This window comes from Cupressus sempervirens, chromosome 2 (genome assembly GCF_028749045.1).
Source record: "Cupressus sempervirens isolate cs-2001-9-10 chromosome 2, ASM2874904v1, whole genome shotgun sequence".
NCBI lineage: Eukaryota > Viridiplantae > Streptophyta > Pinopsida > Cupressales > Cupressaceae > Cupressus > Cupressus sempervirens.
Window position 1 is genome coordinate 148,259,859 of NC_143119.1, and position 22,392 is coordinate 148,282,250.

Genomic DNA, 22,392 nt, shown 5'->3' on the forward strand with positions numbered 1-22,392 from the left:
AAGTGATGAAAGATGGATGGTTGTAAGCATAGAATGCTTTCAAGAAAGAGATGGAAAGAAACAAATGTGCTTTTGAAGAAACAACCACCATTATTCTATAGAGCAGACAAGGATGCAAGTTCCTGTTCTAGATCAAGATGCTTCAACCAAACTTCAGCACATCAACCCTTAAGCATTGTATAGCAGCATGAAGATTGAAAAAGGATGATGTAATAGAAGTTGTGTCTCGTGAGGCACTTAGAATATTTTCATGTATTTGTAATTTGATAGATTACATCTAACTGTAAAAACTAGATGTAATTACATGTGATAGTATCATGTGCAAAGTTGTAACATGTAATTAGGTTGTAAGTTCATTAGGCATGCAACTTTGAATAAGTCAATGTTAGTTAGGAGTTTATTAGAGAATAAGTCAAGTTGGATAAGGGTTTTCCCCTTCTTTCTCCACTCTTTTCCTATATAAAGAAGGGATCTCATTGTAAATAATCATCTTTCGACAAGGCAAGAAAGTTTTGCCAATTTGTATATGGACTTTAAGACTTTGAGCTTAGATGTAAATCTGAATTGCTTTCAATGAAAGGGGCAATTTGCTTTCAAACTTTGTGTTTATTCAAGGTGTTATGTGACACATTTTTGGATATTGATTGTGACTTTTGGAGCTTTGCTCAAGAGGGATTTGAATTTAATCGTGCAAACTTTGAGCTGCCTATTACATTTAGAGCCAATCTGAACTTTCGAAGACTTTTTGCTGCAGGAGAACAAATTTTAATAGATAGTAATGGCTGTAATCACTTAGAGATAAAGACTTGGAGCTTCAATTGTAAATGTTTTGATCAAATTTTTGAGTATCCAATTAGAGACTTTGTGTCTTACTAGTTATTCTACTAGAATCCTCATTCGAGACAAAATATAAAAAGTAAATGGTTGTCCCTCATATTGTTCTTACGTCAATTCCAAGGTCATCAGCTCTATCGCAGCAATAAGACACTTTTTGTTAAGTTAGAAAGCTATAGTTATATGCAAATCATTCCTAAAAAAAGAGGAATGGATTTAGAGAATTGACCTTTTTGCAATTTCAGTTAAGTTCCTGTTGAAACAACCTACGGTAAGAAAGGAGCCTCTCCTATTGCTAAGAGGAGAGAGAAATCTCACTTTTGCAAGTTGTGGTCATAGTGACACACAGATTTTTAGCCCACAAATAATATTGGGAATGTCTATAAATATAATGAGTAGTCCATATCCCCTAACTTGACTTGCTTGCTCCTTGATGAAGCTAAACGTGCTAGCACCCATTTCCAAAATCATGCATTATTGCAAATTTACTTTCATAGTTGCATGACTTGGTAAGTTGCATCTGTTCAAGTATGATCACAAGACTACCATTTCAAGGCATATATTTCTTTGCTGGCATTGCATTCAACTTGCTTTAAATAAAGGTAGTAAGAAGTGTGTCATTTGACAAGCTTGTGATAGTCATTCTGAAGTGCACTCTATTAACGGCAATTGCATGACTGGATTTTACTTGGAGATAAGGTGTGTATAGCTATCCAAATGTAGATGAATCATCCTTGCATTTTGCACTGTGAACTTAAAGTTTTAATCTCTTCAATCTACTCTTAGTTTCTATTTAAGTTTCTGTTGCTGAATTTCTATCTGAAAATTATGACAACAGCTATTTTATGAATTATGAATTATCATTTTTCTTTTTTTAAACTACTTTCTTTTATTAATATAATATATCTTTCTTAATTTTGATACATGGAGAATGTGTAGCCTAGGGACCAAAAGGCACCACCAACAACCAAGGGGTAGCTGAGGGTTGAGTTAGCAACAATATCTCCATCCCTTCACCTATAGTGGCCCCATACTGCAGCACAGTAAAGAATTGGGTTTCAAACCTATGGTCATTGCTGTAATGACCCTTACTAATAGGATCACTAAAACACTGATTCTTTGTACAATTGAATTTCGTCAAACACTTGGCATGTAATTTGAACTGTACTACTTAAGAAAATGAAACTAAATATGTACTATGAAAATTCCGTCAAACACTCGGCAAGCAAACTGATTTGTACTGTTAAAGTTTAATTCCGTACTCAAGAAATTGTTGTGCAACAAATCCACAGTAAACTGATGTAATAACAGTACCAATATATTTAAGTGTTCAATACAATTGCTAATTATAACTTCCAGATTCTGACAACTTTCAAACTTGCAATTGTTTGACACTAAAAACTACTATAAGTATGCACTGTAAATAGACCTTATGGTTTGAATTGAACATTAATGTTTGTCACATATGATAGACTCAGATTTGAAATATGCAATGTAGATAATGACTGATATCTATGAACTGTTACAGCAATGACTGACAAATACAAACCCTTATTACAAACTTTGACAATAATCTAGCAAATACAATAGAATTAGAAGAACCTGGAATTGCAATACAAGGACTGTAGACAAAAACCCGAACTGTATGTTGCACCCAAGAAAGCTATCCGTACCCTGTTGCTGTGCCAGGTGTTACTATAGCTCGGCACTGTAGCACTGTCACTGTAGCGCTATCACTGTTCACCATTCACTTTGCATATTAGTTTCTGACTTGCAGGCACCAAATAAACCCCCAGACTGTATATTGCAACAGCGTGGAGATTGATAGCTGAGAGGGATTTCGTCCTCAAAGCCCTAAGAAGATTATCTCCAAACTAAACAAGTAATTTCTTCAATCAACAAAGCATGCCTCAATGGAAGCTCTTCCACCTCTTTTATTTAGTTCTCACAAAACCCATGCCTTCGTCTTGTCAATGTGGGATAAAACATAACTCCCTTATGTAACTTATGTCTCCGATGTATTATAAAATAAAGGGGACTCTTTTATTTAAATATTTCCCACCAACTATAGTCTAAGCATTAACAAAGTTAAATATTTGAATTTAACTTTATAAAATGATTTTATTAATGCAAAATAAATCATATCAATAATAAATGATTTTTTTTGTCGATTTTAAACATTTACCATCGATATGTTGCTGCCATAGGATGTCCAGAATGACTTACTGTAAATAGTAAGTATGCCCAAAACTACCTCAAAACCCCTCAGAGACACCTGCAACTAAAAACTGTCTAGGTCAAATGGCCTCTAAGTCCCTTTGATGTCCTGGTTAGCCTATGGGACCATGGGGAAATAGGCTAACGACACATCATGCTATGAATGCTAGAAAGGGGACATTACAGTCCGCCCTTCCCAAAATTGCTTGTCCTCAAGCAATTTCAGCTCTGGGTGCTGCAATATCTGCTCATTTTCCCAAGTAGCATCCTCAATAGGTAGGTTCCTCCACTTCACTAGATACTCCTTGATAGTCCTCTTGCGAAGCACCCTCTCCCTAGTGTCAAGTATAGCTTCAGGAACCAAGATAAGCTTCCCCTCATCATCGAGAGGTGGCAATACTACTAAAGGCACCACATTGTGCCCCAATGCCTTATTAAGGCGTGACACGTGGAACACGTTATGCACTTTACTGTTTGCAGGCAGCTCCAACTCATAAGCTACCTTGCCCACTCTCCTGATTACTTTGAATGTTCCATAGTAGCGTGGTTTCAATTTCTTTGCTCCACTCCTCTTAAGAGAGGACTGTCTATACGGCTATAACATGGGGTACACCATGTCTCCCACCTCAAATGACCTCTCAACTCTGTGCTGATCAACATATTGCTTCTGCTGATTTTGTGCTTTTTGCAAATTTTCCTTCAAGGATCGCGTAATGTCCCGACACTCCTGCAAAGTATCCTTGGCCTTAGGCACCCTACTGTCCCCAAATAACAAATCCAAGAAATTAGGAGCATCATACCCATACAATCCCATGAAAGGGGACATTTGAATAGACATATGGAAAGAGGTATTATAGCAGTACTCTCCTAGATGTAGCCACTTCACCCAAGCCCTCTGCTGCCCTGCAATGTAGTTTCAGAGATATCCCTCAACCCACTTGTTCACTATCTCTGTCTGCCCATCGGTTTGGGGGTGGTAACTAGTATTCGGAGTGAGCTCTGTTCCACATAACTTGAACAACTCCTGCCAAAAGTGGCTCATAAATCTGCTGTCTCTGTCACTGACTATGCTTCGTGGTATCCCATGTAGTCTGAATACCTCTCTAAAAAATAGTTCTGTTGTTTGTGCTATTGAGTACGTAGTCGAAATTGCAAAGAAATGTGCAAATTTCGTCAATCTGTCTACCACAACAAAAATACAATCCCGACCCTGTGCCTTGGGGAGGCCTGTGATAAAATCCATGGAAATGCTATCCCACTTCTTCCCTGGTATGGGTAGGGGCTGTAGTAACCCACCCGGAAAGGAATGTTCCTGTTTGTTCTGCTGACACACTGGGCACTCCCTGACAAACTGAAGCACCTCTGATTTGAGTCCTTTCCAAGTGAAGCGCTCTCTCACCTGCTGATATGTCTTAAAGAATCCGGAATGTCCTGCCAATGGTGAATCATGAAATGCCCTCAAAATCTTTTGCTTCATAGCAGACCCGGGTACTAAATAAATCCTTTCCTTGTAGATGATCAAATCATTTACAACGGTATATCGGCTATCCTGAATAGCCCCCTCAATAATGCCAAATGCCCATCTATCCTTAGCATATTCTGCCAAGATCATCTCTCTCCAATCGTCCATGACTATACCAACAGCAAGCAAATGAGGCCTCCTGGATAAAGCATCTGCAACAATATTTTTCTTCCCTTTGACATAGACTATGTTGAAATCATAGGCTTGTAATTACTCACCCATTTCTGTTGCCTATCATTAAGATCCTTCTGTCCAAGGAAATGTTTCAAGCTATTATGATATGTTTTTACTGTGAATCGACTTCCTACTAAGTACTGCCTGAACTTAGCTAGTGCATGCATGATTGCTAGCATTTCTTTGTCATAGATGCTGTAAGTTCTCTCAACACCTTGTAATTTTTTGCTCTAATATGCGATGGGATGTTTGTCCTGCATGAGAACAGCTCCTATGCCCTCTCTCGAGGCATCACACTGTAGCTCAAAAGGCCTGGTGAAATCCGAAATGGCTAAAACAGGACATTTACTCATTAGCTCCTTGAACTTGTCAAAACAATACTGAGCCCTCTCTGACCACTTGAAACTGTCTTTCCGTGTCAAGTCTGTAAGTGGTGCTGCTATCTGTGAAAATCCTTTCACAAATCTGCGGTAGAACCCACAATGCCCGAGAAATCCCTTGAGTTGTGAAGTGTTCCTCGGCGGTGGCCAATCCAGAATAGCCCTAATCTTGTATAGTGGTGAGTATTCCCGCCTATCATGTGGGTGACCCGGGTTCGTTCCCCGGCAACAGTGCCAAATGTTTACCATACTAGTAAAGAAATCAACGCACATAGACAATGGAACAGAATAGCAGAATTATATTCGCATATGCCAGACATACATTATGCTGATAAGATGATTCATTAATGATAAAAAATGATTTACAATGATCCCAGATGGGATATAAATACTATCCGCCGAACCTTCTTGAAGGAGTCCATCGGCCACAAACATTATGTCTGCTACAAACTATTTACCCGTCAGCTACAAAATACAAAACACTGACGACAAACATTTCGTCGGCTACAGAAACACCGTCGGGACCATCCGGTCGGCTGACAATGTGGGAATCATGGGCCTCGAACTCACTGTCCTAGCTTGCTGGGGTGTATGACCGAAATTGTTCCCAACTTGTTCACCTCCGTTATGTGTCCCATCCTGATTATTGCCATTCTGATTGTCACCATTCTGATTATTTCCTCCACCCATGTTAGCGTTCAACCCCATTTGACAAGCCATCATCTGCATCATAAGCTCCAATCTCTGATTTTGTTCCTGTGCCCTTTGTTTTGCTAATCGCTGTCCCTATGCCAAGGTCTCTAATGACTGTAAGAATCTTTCCTCTCCAGGCTCCTGAGCATTCATGTCTCCCATATTGCCAATAACCTGTTCACCTATATCAATATGATCCTCTAGATTTCCCTGTTCCTCTTGTCCTGTGTTAAGATGAGCCCTAGTTCTTCTTAAATTATAGTGATGAGTTAAAGGTTGAACACTCCAATCTGTCATATCACCACCTGTTCATTGTGTTTGTACCCACTAGGATGGCAGGATAAACAAGCTCTGATACCACTGTAATGACCATTACTAATAGGATCACTAAAACACTGATTCTTTGTACAATTGAATTTCATCAAACACTTGGCATGTAATCTAAACTGTACTACTAAAGAAAATGAAACTGAATATGTACTATGGAAATTTCGTTAAACACTTGGCAAGCAAACTGATTTGTACCGTTAAAGTTTAATTCCGTACTCAAGAAATTGTTGTGCAGCAAATCCACAGTAAACTGATGTAATAACAGTACCACTATATTTAAGTGTTCAATACAATTGCTAATTATAACTTCCAGATTCTGACAACTTTCAAACTTGCAATTGTTTAGCACTAAAAACTACTATAAGTATGCACTGTAAATAGACCTTATGGTTTGAATTGAACATTAATGTTTGTCACATATGATAGACTTAGATTTGAAATATGCAATGTAGATAATGACTCATTTCTATGAACTGTTACAGCAATGACTGACAAATACAAACCCTTATTACAAACTTTGACAATAATCTAGCAAATACAATAGAATTAGAAGAACCTGGAATTGCAATACAAGCACTGTAGACAAAAACCCGAACTGTATGTTGCACCCAAGAAAGCTGTCCGTACCCTGCTGCTGTGCCAGGTGTTATTGTAGCTCGGCACTATAGCACTGTCACTGTAGCTCGGCACTGTAGCGCTGTCACTGTTCACCATTCACTTTGCATATTAGTTTCTGACTTGCAGGCACCAAATAAACCCCCAGACTGTATATTGCAACAACGTGGAGATTGATAGCTGAGAGGGATTTCATCCTCAAAACCCTAGGAAGATTATCTCCAAACTAAACAAGTAATTTCTTCAATCAACAAAGCATGCCTCAATGGAAGCTCTTCCACCTCTTTTATTTAGTTATCACAAAACCCATGCCTTCGTCTTGTCAATGTGGGATAAAACATAACTCCCTTATGTAACTTATGTCTCCAATGTATTATAAAATAAAGGGGACTCTTTTATTTAAATATTTCCTACCAACTATAGTCTAAGCATTAACAAAGTTAAATATTTGAATTTAACTTTATAAAATGACTTTAGTAATGCAAAATAAATCATATCAATAATAAATGAATCTTTTTGTCGATTTTAAACATTTACCATCTATATGTTGCTGCCATAGGATGTCCAGAATGACTTACTATAAATAGTAAGTATGCCCAAAACTACCTCAAAACCCCTCAGAGACACTTGCAACTGAAAACTGTCTAGGTCAAATGGCCTCTAAGTCCCTTTGATGTCCTAGTTAGCCTATGGGACCATGGGGAAATAGGCTAACGACACATCATGCTATGAATGCTAGAAAGGGGACATTACAATTGCTTGCGCCTTACATTTTTAGTCTATGTCTGAGGACCAGCTGTGTTCTGTATTTAATTTTTGTTTATCATGACTATTGTGTATGTTTTAATTTCATTCTGTTTCCTTACACCCAACAGTACCTGACATGGGCAGAAAATCAGCAAACTGTCATATCTGAACCCTACTCTCTCTTTACAGTTTTTGGGAGGTAGGGCCAACCTTTTTGTTTTTCATGGCAGAAAGGGTAACTTTTCTTTCTTCTTATACTCAACAGTACCCAAGCTGGATAGAAAATTTAGCAAGCCATCATATCTGAAACCCAAACTTATACTTAAACCCAAACCGAAACCAATAAGTTAGCTTGGAGCTATTATGTTAAGCCAGTTAAATGATAAGGAATTGTTTTTCTTTTTTGGCAAATCTTTAAGTTACAATACTCAATGCTGATTTCATTAAAATGGCTTTTCATCCAGTTTTTTTAAAGTTTCATTTAAATTCATATGTATACTTTCATCCATGTGTCAATACTAATAGTCTTGCTATTCATCACTGTTATTTATTTTTCAGGTTGAAGTTGTAATAAGCTTGCTACCTGCAAATTGTCATCCAACAGTTGCAAATGCATGTATTGAGGTATTTCATTGCATTGGGCTTTAGAATTCATATTATCATCTTCATTCAATACACTTTTTAGCCCATTACTAGTAGTAATGAACTCATCCATCAATTTATGGTGCTTAACATGCTACCTTTTTATGTATCACATATTGTTATCACTGTATCAAGTGCTCAGATTTTCTTATGTAATATATGTAATGATTAGAAGCTTAACATTCATTTTTTTATGTTAGTCAAAAGATATTATCATTCGAGAAACTAGATAAAGAGATATTTGGTCAAATATATGTTTGACCTGAATCAAATGATTTCTTGTTTTATAGATTTTTGAGGAGATTTGGTAGCTAAGGTAATCAAGGATTACATTAATCATTTATCATGGTTGAGGATTTGAAATATTCCAAAAGGATACCTTTTTCACTCTTGGTCGAACATTTTTTTGTTTGGGAACAAATGCATAAAATATAGATCCAAAAATTTAAAGATCCCATGCTTAAGTTATAAATACAAGCTCTACAACTTATAATTTTCTCTCTTTTGAATCATGAATGTCTTAGGAATTTTAAAGCTTCAAGGACTTCATTGTTTTCAATGTATTCTCATTTAGGGAGGGAGTCTGACACTAAATTTATGTATTGTCATTTCAATATTTTCTTGGCTTCTGTGTTTCAATTTTTGGAGGGAGTCTTTCTTTGTTTGCTCTCAGTTATTCCTGATTTGATATGATGTTTTTCTAAATATTATCAAGAATATTGTATCATTATTTGTTGCAAATTTTTAGTATTGGTGATACACTATCCATACTAGTTCTAGTTGTACACAAGGTTGCATGATTCATACCAAGTATAAGGAATCACAATTTATGCTTTTCCCAAGGATTCATAGTACTCATTTGCCAAACCATACTGGCTAGAAGTTGAATATCGTATTCGCAATATAAATTGTACTTACTATTTTAAATAGACCGTACAGTATTGAAATTGGGCTGTATAAGGTGATGTCTTAGTTGAACACCTTGGAAAAGTTTGTTAGAATACCAAATCTATTTGCAGTCACTCTGTTGTCATTTGTTGGTAGTCTTGTTCAATATTATGCTCATATTTTATATCGGTTGCAACATGCTTGGTCTTGGGGGTCATAAATTCCCTTAGTAGTTCTTGCTCACTATGTGAAGTTAGTTGTAATTATTGGTGATCAGATTGTGTGATCTATGCTCATCTCAATGGGAAATGAAAGTAGTTTTCCAAGTCATGATCAAAGAAACTGGGATTGGTATTCCTATTTCAATGCTCTTCAAGAATATTCAGACCAGCGAGAATTCTCGGCTGTTTCAAAGACTTAAATGTTCTACACACTCATATTATCCGCAAGCCCCTAGTTCTCTTTTCTCCACTCAAATTCTCTGCCTTAGTTAATTTGGTTTGATTTCTTCTTCAATCAGCAACAGTTTGATGCCTCAAAGATTGCTTTCATCACATGCTTGAAATAATAATTCATTGTATTAACATTGAAGATGGAAAGCTCGCTTCTAGAGACTCTCCAATATAATAAGGAAAAATAATCCATGATCTTCAAGGCCAACAACAATTTTAGTCTTTGACTCTTTGTCAATAATATGACACTCGTCTGTATTGAAGACTACGTTTAACTTTGGACAATGTACATATCCTGACTTGTTAAAGATGATCAAATTTTAATTTATTTTGCAGGTATATATGCAGATCAAACCCCTCTTTTAATATTCTTTGTTGATAATATTATCACACCAATAATGATATCGATCTGCAAAGATCTGATTATCAATATTAATCCAATGTATGCGCTGATAACATCAATTTATATGAGAGGGCGATATCACTGCAATGTGCTTACAATAAACTGTAACAATGTATCTCTGCTATGTCTTGACTTGGCACTGATAATTTGTGTACTTCATCATGACTTGGAGACCGGTCTGCATATATGTATAGTGTGATAGAGACTTGTCACCTGTAGGGACATGTCTCTATGTGAGACATGTCTCTCATATATATATATATATATATATATATATATATATATATATATATATATATATATATATATATATATATATATATATATATATAATTAAATGAATAGATGTATGATTATTAATTATAGATCATGCTAATGATAATCATATATTCAGATCAGAAAACTGAATGGATGGAGATTATATGCTCAGTGTCGATATATAGTTGAAGCATTTTCTTTCATCGATTAAAGTTGTAGTGTTCCCAAATATAATGTGTGCACGTTTGCCATTATGTATTGTCACTGATTTAAGACCTGCAGGAAAGATTGATGTTGTTACCGTCCGTATGATTGTGCAAGACAAAGCAAAGGGAAACAAAGGTGTACGGTGGTGAAGACAAAGTGTATAGAGGGAGGGCCCGTGCAAGCCATATGGTAATGTGCCGTATGGAAGGCAGCTGGAGGTGGTGTACAGTGGAAGTTCATTGTACGGTGGAGGGTGGGGACCATGCACGACTGAGGGAGGGAGGTCAAACCATATGGTGAGAGGGTGAAAACACCATATAGGAATGTGGGTTTGGGTGTGGGGAGGAATTTGGATGTTGTGGGTATATGGAAGGTAAGTTGTCTAATAGGTATGACTTCACTGTACACTTGTTAGGGATGCTAAGAAAGGTTTGATGTGTGAGAACTATGATGATAATGCCGAACCAACTACCAATCAGAATGAACATTGAACACCAAACATGTAGAAATATGCCACAAGGCACAAAAATTTGCAATCTGTTGCCAAAATAGAAATAATATTTACAAACAATGATGGCACTCAAATTTGCCAAATCTGAGTGAAGTAAACCACAAAGAGAATAGGGTAGGCTTGAAACTTGCCAAAATTGCACAAGCCAAGTAGGGAAGGTCTTTCACTTCTGAAATGCCAAAACAAGAGAACCACAATGAAATAACCCCAACAGGTTATTGCTTCTTTTAACTCCAAAATCTTACTTCTTCAAGAGTTTGACGTTTCATCAAACACTTGGCTTGCAGAAGAACTTTTGGTAGTGTCTCCAGGTTAGATCCAGGATGTAGTGAGATATAATTAACAATATTAGTACTAACAGCAATGTTCAGTAAATCTGATTACAATCTGCTACTAATGACTCGTCTGTTACATTCATGCCAATTGCAGATTACAATACAACGCTGAACTGTAGATTCTTGCCTTGCACTATGAGTTTGAGCATGCAACTATTCAATGGTAAAGTATAAGTCTCCAAATGGGTTAACTATGCAATAGACTGTATTTAGAATAAATCCATTACAAAGTTGAATGGTAACATAAGTCTTAACATAAAAATCTTCTTGAAAGTAATCAACATAATTTATAGATATCGATGCACCTGGTAAATTATTCAAGTCGTTCTTTTAATCTGCCTACTTTATGAACACTGATGTGGATGACCAACTGCCGCATGGGTAGTAATTAATCCAATTATTATGGTGAACTGATCGGCTGGGTCAATATGGTACCTTCAGTTTGTGCTTGCAATTTCCTGATAATATTGGTCTTCAATATTAGTCTTCGCCTGCCAATCTGTCTATCCTTGTGTTGTAACCCTCTAACTTTCATCAGTGCCTATCAACTTCAACTATTAAGAACAGCGCTACGATTCTAATGTAATTGGTATTTGATTAAACAGTGCTTTCACTGCCCAGATGCTCCTACTAACTCGTCCACACTGCTGCACCCGTACTGTGGATCAGCTAGTTCCGCTGGTGTCTTTAGGTGCCCTTTGAACGATGACAATATTCTTCCACCTTTCCTATATTGGCGATCACCTCATGCTTGTAAGCCGTCTCCCGCCCTTGATCCGTTTCAACGCGTTGACATTGGAAATGTCTTAGCGTGTTTCTACCGCCCTGTCTATGCTTTAACAGACCACAGTCTGCTGTCGAACGCTCGGCTAATCAGTCCGCTGGATGTCGAATTCAGGCAAACCCTTCTACGGCGGATTTTCGATCCTGGTTACGGTGGGTGGTCTCTGAATGTGATTGCCGGCAAAAACGCGTGGTAAAGCGACTCGTGTTCCGCCTTAATCCTCCGCACGAGAACAATATAGTCTCCCGCAAACCCTCCATGCTGGTCTTTAATATTGATGGGAATTATGATGAGGGAGGTCGCAAATGGAGATAGCCGTCAGTTAATTCAATGACGTGTTTAGTCTTGTGTAGCAGACCCTTCAAACTTGGTGCGTAAATTTCGTAGCAATTCCAGGCTGGGGAAATAATCTTCAAGACTCTTCATACAATTTATGATTGATATCAGTCTCTACTAAACAGAAGCATTAAATCTAATGCCAAACAATGTCATCCCAGCTTCCTTCCGAATTTCCTTCAATTCTGCAATAATTTGTGAGGATGATGATTAATTCTATTCTCGCTGATCCAACAATAACAGTGATGCAAGAACCACAAAATTGGTCTTAAGCCACAGATAATCGCCCTGATGAAATGACTGAATGTCACCTCCAATCTGCAATAATTCAAATGATATTTCACACCCTCAAAATTGCGTACCAATTGAGAGTTATCGTTCTCAATGGCCAGTTGTGACAATTGCAGAAACCCTAGGTTCCACAATGCACCTGTGATTGAATCGCAATCTGAAATCAAAAGAGAGATAAACAACTGCCTAATTAGAATGGAGCCCCGGGGTGCCTATTTATTCTTTTCTCTCCATCATCTCCAGCAACTTCTAGAACATTTTTGATTTTATCTATTAAGTGACTTTATAAAATATTTAATAATTCAAGTCACTTTATTAAATTAATTAAATATAAAGTTACCTTTTAATATTTACTTATTTGATAACTTTATAAATAATTAACTTAATATCACTTATTTATTTAATTAAAATGATTAATTAGTCGTCCTCATAAAATATTCATTATTTTGGACAACCAAGCTAATCAAATTAATTAAATCAGACTGCCTCCGAAAAATGGGGACATGACACACAACTGGAATTTGCAGTACAATAACACTCGAGAGAAACAAAGTGTCAACACATGACACGACAAACACCTACACCTATGAAAAATTAAAGATGGGCTTGAGATATACATAAACTAATCGAGACCTCAAATACAAAAATATTATTATTTTATTTAATTAATGTCGGGGATGTTACAGTCCTACAAATTGCTTGTCCTCAAGCAATTGCAAACCCGATTTTGGGAAACCTTTTGTGATAAACTTCTTCAGCTCAGAATTAGACACCAAGTAGATCTTATTGCAGTAGTAAATGATATGATCAATCACTTTGTATTGCCGATGATGTTGTGGTGCACTATGTTGAGTGGGATGTTTTGTAAGCCATTAAGAAAAATCTGAATTTTGACAGATTTTTTTCTTAGAAGTAAGAGCACATAAGAGGTAGGCCTACACTTGAGAGACAAAGGCCTAGACAGACTGATTTGAGAGAGGCAGCCTACAAGATAACCTTGGCCCACTTTGATGGCAATGACAAGGTTATAACACGAGCTTGGGTTCATAAGCTTGATACTTATCTAGCATTGAATTCTATGATTGAGGAGGATGCCATCTACTTTGTTGTGTTGCATTTGGATGGAGTAGCTCATGATTAGTGGTACCATGGGCTTGTGTGACTACATCACAATCATATAGTTTCCTATCGGGAGTTTGTTGACAGGTTGATAGAGCGATTTGATAGGAAGGACCCTAAGACTTACTTTAAAGAGATGACACAGCTGAACAGACATGTGGCCTTGAGGCCTTTATCAGTGAGTTTCACTGGCTATCCATGATGCTATATGATATTTTTGAGAGGAGAGGAGTCATGCTTTTCATTGAGGGTTTAGTTGTGCCACTCAGAGGGTGGGTTAAGTCCTTGGATCGACCTACCTTACAAGAGGCAATGAAAAAAGCAAGGAATCTTGGGTCATCTACACCACAAGGAAAGTTTTCTTTGAAGCCCACTACTTCATCATATGATAGGGAAACCCCTAAGAAAGATGATAGAGCTGATTCTAAGCATCTTATGCAGCCCCTTTAGATCAAGAGACCTCTGAATGATCTAAGGAGAACGAGACTATGTTTTTTTTATTGTGGAGGGACCTATGATGAAAAACATGTTTGTCCTATGAAGCTTAAGGGTAAAAATAAGATGATGGAGTGGTTCTATGACGATGAGGACAGTTATGCTTTTTCTAGACAGCCAGTTGATTATGAGCATATGACACATGAGGCTTCAGATGATGGTGCTGAGGTGATAGATGATTCTAACCTCAAGGTAGTTTACCTTTCTAGAATGAGAAAGGAAGATTTTTTCAAGATGCATGGACTCTTGGCAAGACAATATGTTATTGCTCTCTTTGATGTTGGTGCTATACATAATTTTATTGACTCATGTTTGGTTGTCAAGAAGGGGATTAAGACATAAGACTTTGAGGGACTTAGAGTACAGGTGGCTGATGTTGCATCCTTGGGTGTAATAGGATGATTTATGAGCTTCCCATGAAGCTAAATAATTAGTCTTATAAGGAAGATTTTATGTGGTAGACATGGACAGCACTAATGTGGTGCTTGGCATGAGCTGGTTGCATACCATTGAGGATATTTATATCAGCACTAAAAAGATGGAGATGATATTTATTAAGGATGGTAAAACAAACATCATTAAGGCCATTAGTAATAGCAATTTGAAGGTGATTTATTTCAGGTGTATTCAACATCTAGTATGATAAGATGATATAGTTGATTGTGTAGCAGAGTGTAGGATGTTGCTTACATTGGATGGGATGCATAACCAACCTACCACCCTGATATTCAGCAGCTTAGGACTAAACACTCTAAAGTGTTTAGTGAAAAACCTCCTGGCAAGCCACCTAATAGAAGGATTGAGTACATTATTGAGTTAGAGGAGGGCACTAAGCCATTTATGATTACTCCTTACCAACACCCTAAGGGGCCAAAGGATGAGATAGAGAAGATTATACAGGAGCTGCTTGCTATGGGACATATTAGGCCGAGTAAGTCTCCTTTTGCTTCATTAATTGTTTTGGTGAAGAAAAAGGATGGGATGCTTAGGATGAGCATAGATTACTGAGTGTTGAACACGAAGATTATAAAGAATTGGTACCTTATCCCTCGGATTGATGAGTTGAATGGGGCATGTTACTTCTCCAAGATTGACATGAGATTAGCGTATCATTGAATTAGAGTCAAAGAGTTGGATGTGGAGAAGACGACATTTAGGTGTCATTGTGGCCATTTTGAGTTTCTACTCATATCCTTTGGCTTGACTAATGCCCCTACCATATTTCAATCTACTATGAACAAAGTCTTCCATAGCTAGTTGTGGAGCTTTGTTCTAGTGTTTTTTGATGACATACTTTTTTATAGTAAGACTTGGGATGATCATGTAGCACACTTAGAAATGGTGTTGGACATTCTTGATAGGGCTTCCTTGTATGCCAAGGAGTCCAAATGTGCACTAGACATGAATGAGTCATAGCTTGGACACATTGTCAGTGCAAAGGGAGTTCACATGAACCCTAATAAGGTTTATGCTATTTTGGATTGGCCTACACTAGAGAACCTAACACAACTTAGAGGTTTCATTGGGTTATGTGCATTCTACCACAAATTCATAACAGGATTCTCTCGACACACAACTCCCTTTACTGTTCTTATTAGTAAGGGTGCTTTTGAGTGGATTTCTCTAGCGTAGGAGTTCTTTGAGAAGTTCAAGGAGATTATGACATCATGCTTACTCTTAGCATTCTCAGATTGGAGGCTATTTGAGTTGCATTGTGATGCCTCAAGTGAGGGCATCAAGAAGTTCCTTCCTAGGATTGCCATCTCTTGCAATTGTGAGAAGGAAGCTCAAGGGTCCTGAGAGATCATTTAGTGTGTATGACAAGATGTGTAATGGCCCCACTATTAGGGTTAGCTTGGGACAAGTAATATCTACAAAAAATTGTCAAAATTTAAATAATAATCATTTTAACTATGCTATTCTATCCTCTAACCTAACTCCAACCTTAAAGACGTCTCCACATTAGAATCGATAACCCTCGTAAGGATCTGTCCTGAGTGATAAATCATCAACTCTAATAACATCCTCAGTTACTTCTCCATCTTCAATGGAGTGCTCCCTGTTGGTGTAAATACGTATTTACTATTTACACTTTACTTAAGTTTACTTAGGTTAATGCATTATTTTATTATTTATTTGGTGAGACACTTAGGAGTTTGCATACTTTTATGAGTTGTCATGTAGACAACACAATTATTCACACTCCTAATTTAGCACATGGTGTCTACATAAATTTGCGTGTTGCACCATTGTAGGCTTATCCTCTCATCATCGCACTTACTCCTGTGCTTAATGGAGGATAACCCATATTTGGTGGACATGTGCCTAGTTGTAGGACTTATCATGATGTTGATTCCTAGGCATTCTAGATGCATCTCAGAGGCCTTTATACATAGGCACTCCTAGTATACAATATATTGAATCGAATACATATCAATATTCTGATCATACTCTTTCTAGTCTACAGTTGTGCTTGTGTTTGAATTCTTTGTTCTTGGGTGAATTTTTCCCTAAGGCAAATTCTTACATGGTATCAGAGCTTGGGGAGATTCTCTTCACATAGCCATTTGAGACCATTCTTACTTCAGCATCTCGACCCAGATCCAGAGTATCACAGTCATTGGGAGTGTCTAGAGCCAAAGAAGACCTTGCTATTGTGTCTAGAACGTCGATTCGGTGAATTGACTATAAATTTGCCTACCCTAGGCCATAGTCAAATATGAGGCAAAATTTTTTGCAAATCGACACCTGAAGGCCTGATTTGCAGAAATTGGTAATGATCATTTCAAATCTGTACATTTAATTTTCAGATTTGCATTTTTTTCATCTGCATCTCTACAAAAAAAATCGGATCTGCATTAATTTCTCAGAAAATTTTTGGCCATAAGCCCAGTAGGAGAGATTTTTGTAAATGAAGATTGAAGCTTGTTGGTGCAAATCAAATATTTGCATCACATTCAGAAGGTCAAAAAACCCCCAAATTGGATTTTGTTTCATCCAAATCGGACATCTGAGGCAAAATCTAGAGCCATTTGATTTTTGGAGGTGCGACGGTAGCAATTCAGGAAAAATAATAATAGAGGTGATTTTCAAACAGCGATATCTCCCTCATACGGACTCCTTTTTGCGAGCAATTTTTTTTGGTTTTGGGGTAGAATTTCATGATTTACACATTGGTGTAGGTGGTTTGAGATCTCTGTTCCTGAATTTTTCTGCAACTCGCAAATTCCAATTTTTGCTACTTCAAATGCTCAGTACGGACTCATCTGGACACATAATCAGGTTCCATTTTTTTGAAAGTACATTTTTTTTGTCTACTTTCCAAATCTGCAATCAAATTATAAGTTTTGTGGACAGAAATATTGCTTTCAAAAATAGGCCCTAAATTGTCCATTGTAGTCGCACTACCTATAAAGTGCCAAATCATACATTAGGGGGGGTTTTTTTTATTCTTTTTTGCATTTTGGGAGGTACATTGATTAGTTCATCACGAAAGAGGAAGATTTAATTACCTTGACACCACAAAACTATCAGCAATGGAGTCAATTGGTTATCACTTATCTTAGTCAGCACAATGCACTACCATATGCGAAAGCTCTTTCATACGATGGTGACACTTTTTTCATCATTTTTCGTACTCTCTATTTATGGATATGGAGGTTATGGATTCACTTGATGACATGAAGTCAACTGATCCATATGATTTTTGGATTCATCTTTGGGCATTATATGGAGATCCACACATTCCTCCATTCCCAAAAGATCTTTTACCTCCAGTTACAGCTGCATCCTCTCCAGATGAGACCACACGTCTACATGCACTTGTTGCTACTCCTAATCCAGTTCTAGCCATAGATGCTTCGGATTCAGTGCAGCATGATTTACCATGTCTTCCCACTTTAGCTTCATGGGACGACTTCCTTCCAAACATTGCAAAGCTGTTTGTGGAGTCTCACATTGACGATGTAGGAGACATCATCGATAATATTCATCTTCTCTTTGTTGAGGCGAACCCTTCATCCATTGCCACAGTGATACATCTAGCACAACAGGGTACACCTTTTCTTCTAGCTCCAGCATTAGTAGATGATTTCTTGACAAACATTGAAAGTTTGTTTGTGGAGTCCCACATAGCAGATTTGGGAGACATCTTTGATGATCTACATCTTCTCTTTGATGAAGCAGATACTTCTCTAGTTGTGGTGAGGGCTCACTTTGACCCTCTTGTCCATTCTCTACATGATTATTCTTCACAGGTTGATATGAAAATGGATCCTTATGTACAACAATTGCAGGAGGTCTCTTTATCATTTGAGGAGACACTTTGTTCTTTGGAATAGGTTCTACATTCATCCTTGCTAGATCTGCACTTCTTTTTTTCAGCAATGTTGGAAGGAGCAACCATCAGTATCGACACAGGGACAATTGACCAGGTTTTAGAGACACCTTTCATCATTGAGATTCTTTCTACGCATAGGGAAAGCATCTCACCTATACCTTTGCCATTGTTTCTTCCAAAGGGAAGGAACATTATTCAGCGATCATGGATCAACTTCTACATTGGGGTAGCTATCATTGATCGGCACATTGCATTTAAGGGGGGATTACTTTGTCTCCTTCTTCTCTTTTATGGGGGGGACTTTTTTCTCTTATGGGGGTTTCTTCTTCTCATTCTTCTCTTTTATATATACTTGATGTATGTTGTAATGGGGGGGTCTTGATTATTCCATCCATCCATGCATCTTGTTTTTTCATCTCTCTTTTTGGGGGAGGGTTTTTCCAATGAGGTTTTCCCTCTTTCTCTACTTTATGAGAGATTGCATTGCATTGTGTACATGGGTACCTTATATGGCCTAGTAGCTAGGACCCATTATGCATTTCATCCTAGTTTTCGTAAGCTTAAGGGCATTCCCCTAAGTTGCACTTAAGGGGGGGTGTTGATGTAAATACATATTTACTATTTACACTTTACTTAAGTTTACTTAGGTTAATGCATTATTTTATTATTTATTTGGTGAGACACTTAGGAGTTTGTGTACTTTTATGAGTTGTCATGTTGACAACATAGAAGTAAGCAACTCTAATTCAGCACATGGTGTCTACAAAATTTGCGTGTTACACTATTGTAGGCTTATCCTCTCATCATCGCACTTACTCCTATGATTAATGGAGGATAACTCATATCTGGTGGACACGTGCTTGGTTGTATGACTTATCATGATGCTGATTCCTAGGCATTCTAGATGCATCTCAGAGACCTTTATATACGAGCACTCCTAGTGTACAATATATTGAATTGAATACATATTGATATTCTGATCATACTCTTTCTGCTCTATAGTTGTGCTTGTGTTTGAGTTCTTTGTTCTTGGGTGAATTTTGCCCTAAGGCAAATTCTTACACTCCCTCTAAAGTCCCTCTTGGAAGAGATGTGCTCTATCTAGGACCCTTATCACATATGCATATGTTGACTCATCAGAATAGATCTAGCTTGGTCATTCTGGTGAGATGGAGATTATATCAATCTCTCATTCTAGTAACACCGAGATTATATCTGTAACATACCATTTTTACTAACCTAAAAGTAAAGAACATATTCTAGAATTATAACCGAATATCATGACAGAATAACATAAAGTGATTTAAAAACAATACATCATATAGAGATGGAACTATTTTTGAATTTATTATACAAGCTATAAAATCAAATTTTACTAACAACTATATCCATTTCATATGAAAGACAACTAAATTAACTTCCATAACTGATTTCTACAATTACATTTGAAAGACAAATCAATTTAACCATATTTACAACTTTAAATTTCAAAGTAATATGAAAGTACATACAAGTAAAAGATTTAGAATTCATACATGAACTGAAATAACTGTTGATGTATTGTGCAAGCCTCAGCATCTAGTGAAGAGGAGAAGCATTGGCATATGCTTAACCTCAATCAGGGACCTTAACATATCCCAACACAATCTCTTACGAGAAAGGCCCTCCCTACCCCAACTTAGGCTTGGGACACCATAGTCCTGCCATCTTGAGCATACCAGTGTTAGAGAGTGTCGGCTAAGCAGCAAACAAGGCTGAGGAATTCCTCCATCAATGGTCCCTCTGTCAACTAGCACTCCTATACTCTAGTGATCATTTGTGGCAAGCATGCCTCTAATCTACCTTGGCCAAGGATTTAGGAGGGGAAATGAATAGCCCGGTCACCACCGCTCGACTTGACAATTGAATATATTTTTAACAATCATGAACTGACTTAGACCTAACAATTTCTTTCTATAAATGGTAAAGTAATCAAGACACTGATTAATAGTTTATTCTTCTTGTAGGAATACCTCTCCTCTTCACCCATTTACACTTGACTCTGCTAGTCTTGGGTGCATCTTAGGAGACTGCTGATAATTATGAGATTCTTATCAATCAGATTTTGTGAATACCATTCTGATTATAACCACAACTAGTATATAGCAAATACAAGTGTATAAGTCAGAAAAATGCTTCAAGCCAAAAGATGGAGCAGAACTTGTATAACATAAAATATTATGCATTAAATAATGGTTGAGCATTCAGTTTTAAGGGAACTATAATAGTTCAGTCCGTATGGGTATGCACCCGATATGCATAGATAAGAACTAGTCATAAATAAAGAATGAGTAGGTCCGATGCTTCTTAGAAATTCTCACTACGATTTGAGCCTTGGTTACAACCCAGATATGTAACCAAGCTCGTGATCATGATACCCCTTCATTTGGCAGTGATATATAGCATGAACTAAGAATAGACTTGCGAAATGTTTCATGACCTGAGAAAAATAAACAATTCAATCGTTGACGTGATTCTTTGGGGCAACAAGTCCACGCGATATGGCTTCCACCAGCATGGCTCAACATTGCAAATTAAGTATGGTACTATGTTCCAGAATACAAGTGGATAGAAAGAGAGGATACTTTGGTTCAAAGTAATCGCATAACAAGAAGGAAGTGAAAAAGAGAATAATCCTTCAGCTGCAGGGAAGGGAGATAAAGCCTCTCGTGCTTCCAGTTACAAGAACTTTATAATTTCAAATTTATAAAAGCTGATGTCGATAAGGTGGCCTAAGCTCATCAATTTGGATTCATAATAAAACATAAAGATTATATTTTTTCATGGATATATATATGTAAATGTTATGTCATCATGCTATTGAATTCCACCTTTAATTTTACCTACATATACGTATATCTATACGCATGTGTAATTTTGAGAATATGTATAATTCCCTTTTATCATTATATTCTCTCTAGGTACACACACATATATGTATATATACATGTAAGTGCAATTCATAGATATTATCAGAGAATCATGGTGGCATTATATGTGTGTGTGTGTGTGTGTAAAGTTTATAATGTTGATCACTTCCACAATGTCAAAATAAGAGAGAGGTAATAGTTCTTCTCATGATATTAACTATTTAATATTTCTCTTGTTATAAAAATTAACCAAGTAGCTCATAACTGTCCAAGGTATACTTTGTTGCCTAGCCATTAAATCCATCGTCAAGGTACTTAGAGCCCATACCTGATGGTTTGACAATGGACTAAATTGGTGTCCCATTCCTTGAATCACGCTTAGCAATGTTTCCCCCCCTTTGTTTGCTCTTGCAACCAAAAATGTATATTCCACAATAATAACATGTTCCTCTATTTAAATTAAAATATCAAAAAAACACAACTAATAACTATCACAATGGCTAACCGCCACTAACCTTTATCTTATAATATCAACATTCATTTTTAGTCGAAATAACAATAATCAACTAACAAGTCATTTACACATGAATCAATTTGGTTAATCATAACTTCCATTACAAGATCATGATATTGGAGAGTTTCTAACTAACCATTACAATGGCTATAATATTATTTTAAAAGATCAAAAATTTGGGATGTAATAATATTAATCTCTCATTTCAACATTATGAAGATTATATCAATCCCTTTCTTATTTAGAGACTATATCAATCTCTTCTCTATTGAGTTTATCAAGCTTTTATAAGATATTATACTAATCTCATTACCACAAAAGATTACAAAAATATCTAACTAAATATGAATAATTTCTATATATATATATGCTGTTATAACTATAATATATATTCACT

General features: G+C 36.8%; 1 protein-coding gene across 2 annotated transcripts in view; it reads left to right on the forward strand.

Annotated features, from left to right (window-relative positions):
- Positions 1–22,392, forward strand: part of LOC149571473 (lysine-ketoglutarate reductase/saccharopine dehydrogenase bifunctional enzyme) — a 261,972-nt gene that overhangs the window by 217,949 nt on the left and 21,631 nt on the right. For both annotated transcript variants that reach the window (XM_089812989.1, XM_089812990.1), the window contains exon 17: positions 8,071–8,136. In XM_089812989.1, the coding sequence (XP_089669115.1) occupies positions 8,071–8,136 (66 nt within the window). The remainder of the gene's footprint in view (positions 1–8,070; positions 8,137–22,392) is intronic.